Source organism: Limulus polyphemus, unplaced genomic scaffold, assembly GCF_000517525.1.
Source record: "Limulus polyphemus unplaced genomic scaffold, Limulus_polyphemus-2.1.2 Scaffold702, whole genome shotgun sequence".
Lineage (NCBI taxonomy): Eukaryota > Metazoa > Arthropoda > Merostomata > Xiphosura > Limulidae > Limulus > Limulus polyphemus.
In genome coordinates, this window is record NW_013666312.1 from 53,773 (window position 1) to 59,030 (window position 5,258).

The 5,258-nt window shown below is 32.8% G+C and overlaps 1 protein-coding gene across 1 annotated transcript in view; it reads right to left on the bottom strand.

Moving 5' to 3' along the window:
• Positions 1 to 5,258, bottom strand: part of LOC106460074 (transmembrane protein 181-like) — a 100,965-nt gene that overhangs the window by 31,720 nt on the left and 63,987 nt on the right. Inside the window, exon 5 of the mRNA XM_022386690.1 lies at positions 4,187 to 4,312. Within this exon, the coding sequence (XP_022242398.1) occupies positions 4,187 to 4,312 (126 nt within the window). The remainder of the gene's footprint in view (positions 1 to 4,186; positions 4,313 to 5,258) is intronic.

Genomic DNA, 5,258 nt, shown 5'->3' on the forward strand with positions numbered 1-5,258 from the left:
TAAAGTTATAGTTAAGTAGTGTCGTAGGACGACGTACGTACGTAGTAGTAATAAGTAAATAATTAATATTAGTTTCTTCATTACCCATTCGAGCCGTCTCCAGCCATTATTAGTCTCAAAGTGGGTTCCTCGTCATCGAAAAGTTTGTTATATTGTCTAAACTCTGGTGGCTAGAATTCTAGGAAGTGTCTACTTGAGATGAAAGTGAAATGTTTTGTTTGTTATGCAAAAAGCATTTTCCAGGCCATGGAAAAAGCAACGTGATAACCAACATGTTAATAAATCTGGAAAAAGAATAAAAAACTGCAGTAATAATTATGCCAAGTCTCATCAAAATAAGTCTGCAGTTGAGGCTGAACTTCTTAGCTGAGTGTCCATTTTTCACAAATATTAATTTATTTTTAGGAGGATTATCCAGTATGGAGTGCCTTTACTGGTTCAGATGTAAGTGTTGAAATATAACTGCTGCTTAAAAGGGATATTTTAGTTTATTATAAATTTGCAGACAGTCGCTACAAGAAAAAATCTATAAATTCATGTGTAAGAATGCAACAAAACAGTCCTAGTTTGTATTTAAATTTTAAACATTTTACAGGGAATCCTGTCCCCAAACCCAATAGAAATATTTTGTTCCTTTGGCAGGTGCTGCCCATGAGCAACCAAATAGCCACCTATCTAAATTCTTAATGACATCACTGGATACTGAATAGAAGTCAATAGTAATATAGGAGACTGACCAGCCAACTCAAAGGGAAAGACTACTGAAAGAAATGGGAGGATGTAGCAGATGATCCACCCATGGTAGTGCTAGGAGATACCAAATATCCATATTGGGATTGAAATGCAAACCCAACAAGTGCATTCTCTGTATGAAAGCCTTTAGAAATTAGTTGAAAATATACAGGTTTGAGCCGTGGAAGGTAAAGAGAGCAACTAAAAGATAACCTATGTAGCCACAAGGTTTCCTGCAAAGTGTAAGATCCATGCTTCTACAGGATCAAAGTTGAGGAAAGGTTCCAGAAACAACTGATCACTAAGCCCTATGACAGCTAGCTTCTTGGGAGGAGGAGCATCAGGAAGGGGCAATAGGGTGAGGAACTTCCAAGAAAACTACTGCATGAAGAAAGGGTGCCAGATGGAGTTCCCTGCAATAAAATTGAAGGAGTCTATTCTAGAAAATAAAGTATCCCAATGAAACAAATCCCAAAAACCAAGAAAGCAAGTGTACTGGGCAACAGATGAAGGAGAAAATGGAAAAGCATTAAAAACAAGTTGGTGTGACCTTCCTCAGTAGAGTTGTTGTGATTGCAAAGCAAAGCCTCAGAAGGAAAGGGTAGAGGGAACAGCAAGATAAGAAGGTAAGAAAGTAAAAGATGAAAATGAGCAGACTGATGGTAAAAGAGAATCAAAGTGGGAAAAGCAAATCCCCACAGGGATTGGAATATCATAAAAAGAGAATTTCAGCCAAAGGCATAGTGTAGAAGTCTTACAATCAGAGATGAAGTGACAGCTGAAAGTCAACATGAAGTAGAGACAGAAAGAGCCTACAATGATGCAACAATCAGGTGAGAGATGAAGAGGTGAAAAAATTATCACACAAAATGACAAAGGTGGGTTTTACCTGATACTTGTTAGGTAGAAGAACCACAAGTAAAGGAAGGTAGTGAGAAGGGCTGGTCAAAGTCATACGAAGACAAGCCAGGCTTAGCAGAAGTTAAATAAGCAAGAAGCAGCAAGTCTTGGGTGCGAGATGGAAAATGTAAGACAGAACCAATTACATGATGTACAGTGGCAGTAACACTGCTCATTCACCATTAAAGGAAAATAAAATAACTTACAGAGGAAAGTCTGAACTTTGGGAGATTCCAAAAACATGAATGGGAGAAGTCATATTCAGTAATATTTATGAACTTGAATGCATGGAAAGTATTATTATTATTTCTACAATTGTTTATTTATATTTTTTTCAGTAGATCTGATATGTCTGTGGTACTTAGACATCCTTTTCATATCGATGAAACTGAGATTAATTATCCTATTCTGCCAAAAATCCAGACACCAGTTTAATAACAATGGTGAATATTCCTATCACAGACTCTGGAACATGGTTTGATTAAGAGAAGAAATTCAAGTAATACACAAAAATTAATAATAATTTGTATCAAAACCTTTACATGAAATCAATTTAAAAATGTGTATCTTTTTTATCACAATCAAGAAAATGAAGATAAGAAAAATAGCACTTTGAATGTTAACTAAAAAATTCAAATAATAAGCATAACAATTCTGTAAATCGTAATGGAAAAAAAAAAAGAAAACGACTGAACAATGCAGTACCGAGAAAATTAACGAGCTTTTGGTATACACAGTGTGCTCAAGTGTATACTGCTTTTGAAATAAATGTCGCCCTCCTATTGATGGAGGGCTAGTCTAATGTTGATTGAACCACTGTTTGGTACAGTACATTATTACATGTACAAGTAGCTTAGCATTTCTGTAAAAACTTTTTTGCAGTAGCATAAGGTATTAGCTAGTTGTTTTGTGAAGAGGTGAGTAGCATTTCTGAGTTGCAATATTTTAGCTCAGAAAAGGAAAAAAACCACTTTAAAGATAATGTCAATCAACCCATATAGTAAAAATTATTTTTGTTGTATGAAAGTAACAGTAAACAAAGTGAAACTGCATGGGGTGTTTTTCAGATCCAAACTAAGACAAAACTTGGTTTTATTAAATAAACATTTTATTGGAAAATTTTGAGAATGTAGGAAGACAAAAATCAGTAATCAAAGGTATGCATTTTTCGTTATTTCATACACACACACAAAAAAACATACATAAAGAAATCTTTACAAGTTTCTAAAGCTGAGAATTCATATAACTATCACACAGAAAAATGAGATATTGTATTTTACTGAGGCTTCATAATCTTTAGAGAGTTCAAGTCAAGCTTAAAACAAGTTAATCCAGTAGATGTTTTATTGTAACACAATATAATAAACCATATAGCAGATACACATTGGAATGACATACCCAGGCATTTAAGGGTTAAGTTCAGTACAACCATCAAATATTGTACATTAACCACAACAAACTTTTATTACCATCACTCTACACTATGCATTGCATTCCTGTTTTAAAATAGAATTGGATTTGATTCAGATTGTCTCTAAGTGAGTGTATAATTTTTAGTTGACTGCAGGATGGAATATCTCATATATGAAAAGAACACTGCTCCACATGTCACTGGGTTATTGAATATGTTCTTGGTATGACTAAAATCAAACTGTTTTGTGATTTTGTATGAATGGAATGCATTACACTGGGTAACTATCATACAGGCTGGCCTTATGAAGATGGTTTCTAGCTATCTGCACACTGACAGCTTCTAGTTACAGCTACAAACATCTGATTCAGTCTAAATGCAGTCACCCTATGATTGTTGCAAGCAAGAACTGACAGACAGCAGTTGGTTGTTTTTGTTAAAGAGAATGATCCATAACGTAGGGGTATCAGATAAATTGTATCTTTAATTTGCAGCTGATACCACAGTTTAAGATACTTGTATCTAATTCACAACAGCCTGCTGGGATTGATGATTTCCAGTCATTTGATGGTTATTTTTATATGTGAAACATTCAACTGCCTTCTTTTCACTCAAGATTTAGTAAGGGTACTATATGTACAGTGGAGGCTCATGATCAACCACTTCCATATCAGATCACATGAATTAACTTAGGTGTAATTGACATTATTTAATAACAGTAGTTTTGTCTTATTATCAGTACAATATTACAATTTCAGCTATCATTTGTTTTACAATGTGCTAAATTAAACATTTTCTTCAGAAATTCACATTAAAAAAGGCCCGTTTAAAACAGATGGATGTACATGTCACCTACTTCAATGAATATTAAAATCCCAACTAGTAATTATATTTCATTACAGAATTTTCATATAAACATCCAGTTGTGTATTCATTATTAAACAACACTTTACTTTTCAAAAGTAATTTAGGTTTAAACACATACAAAAAAACAACAACTTTATTCTGTGTTCATGGATCTGCAAAAGCTTGTTTTTGTTGATTCTGCCATAACCACTAGTTAAGGAAATGCTAAAATTTAGTAAAACAGTTCTTTTTTGACTAATAATTTAATTTTGTTCTTCTGATAAAACTGTTACTTACATTAAAAATAATATCCTGGATGTGATGCATCTTGTCTGTACTTTCTAAGTCATAGAAACGGATGGTTATGACGTAATGAGAAAAATCCAGGAAGCCCAAGTGAAGAAGTGTGAGCCCATCACACAACTAATAGAAAAAATACACTGTAGTTTATAATGAATCATTATTTCTAGTTCTGTTTAAAAATATATCTAAGATATTCTGTACTTGTTTGTTTAGGAAAACTTTTCCTACATACAAATAATTTTTCATAAAAAAAAAGATGTTTGAAATTTGCTGTTATAAAGAGAAATTAAATACTAGTGCATTTAGTAAGTAGTATAACTTTCCTTAGATAAAGCAGGTATGCACCAGTAATTTTCAAATTTGTCATAACCTACAGAAAAAGATAAAACATGTGCTTCTGATGAATATTATGCAAAATTAATCTTGTTGTTGTTATATAATTAAACATGATCAATATAACAGAGAAAAAGAAAACACAGTAAATAATTAAAAACAAACTGCAAGCTACTACTCCATAGGCATGATTAAATTACTATTATTAAGGCTCATGACTTATCAAAGAATGTTGTTAGTTATTATAAGTAGAACATGGACAATTTTTGCTTTTACTGTATGCTATCATTACCTTATCTATATAATTTTGTTTGTACTGTTATTCACGAATCTGTAAATAGACAAGTTTTACCTGATATCACACTATCATGAGAATGACTGATAGACAGAACTAATGTCCAACATTTCTGAAGTTGTAGAAATTGTAATTGACTTTGCCATTTTTTTGGAGCTGAAATTAAGGTATCTTTAAAAGGGAGTGAGAAAAAAAAAGATTAAAGCTGTAAAGAAAATTCAAGTTAGTATTTAGGTACTTGCCTCTAATAGACTAGAACCTTTGGTTGCTTGCAATGAGAAACAAGATAATGAAGAGATTTACAAAGTGAGAGACTCGAGAGACTCTTTCATTTAACTCTTTCAACCCAGGCTCAATTGACCTTGTAACCAATTTGTGCTTGTTATAGTTTTCATGCTATAACTTTTAAATTAGTAAGCGAATGTTAACAAAATTTGG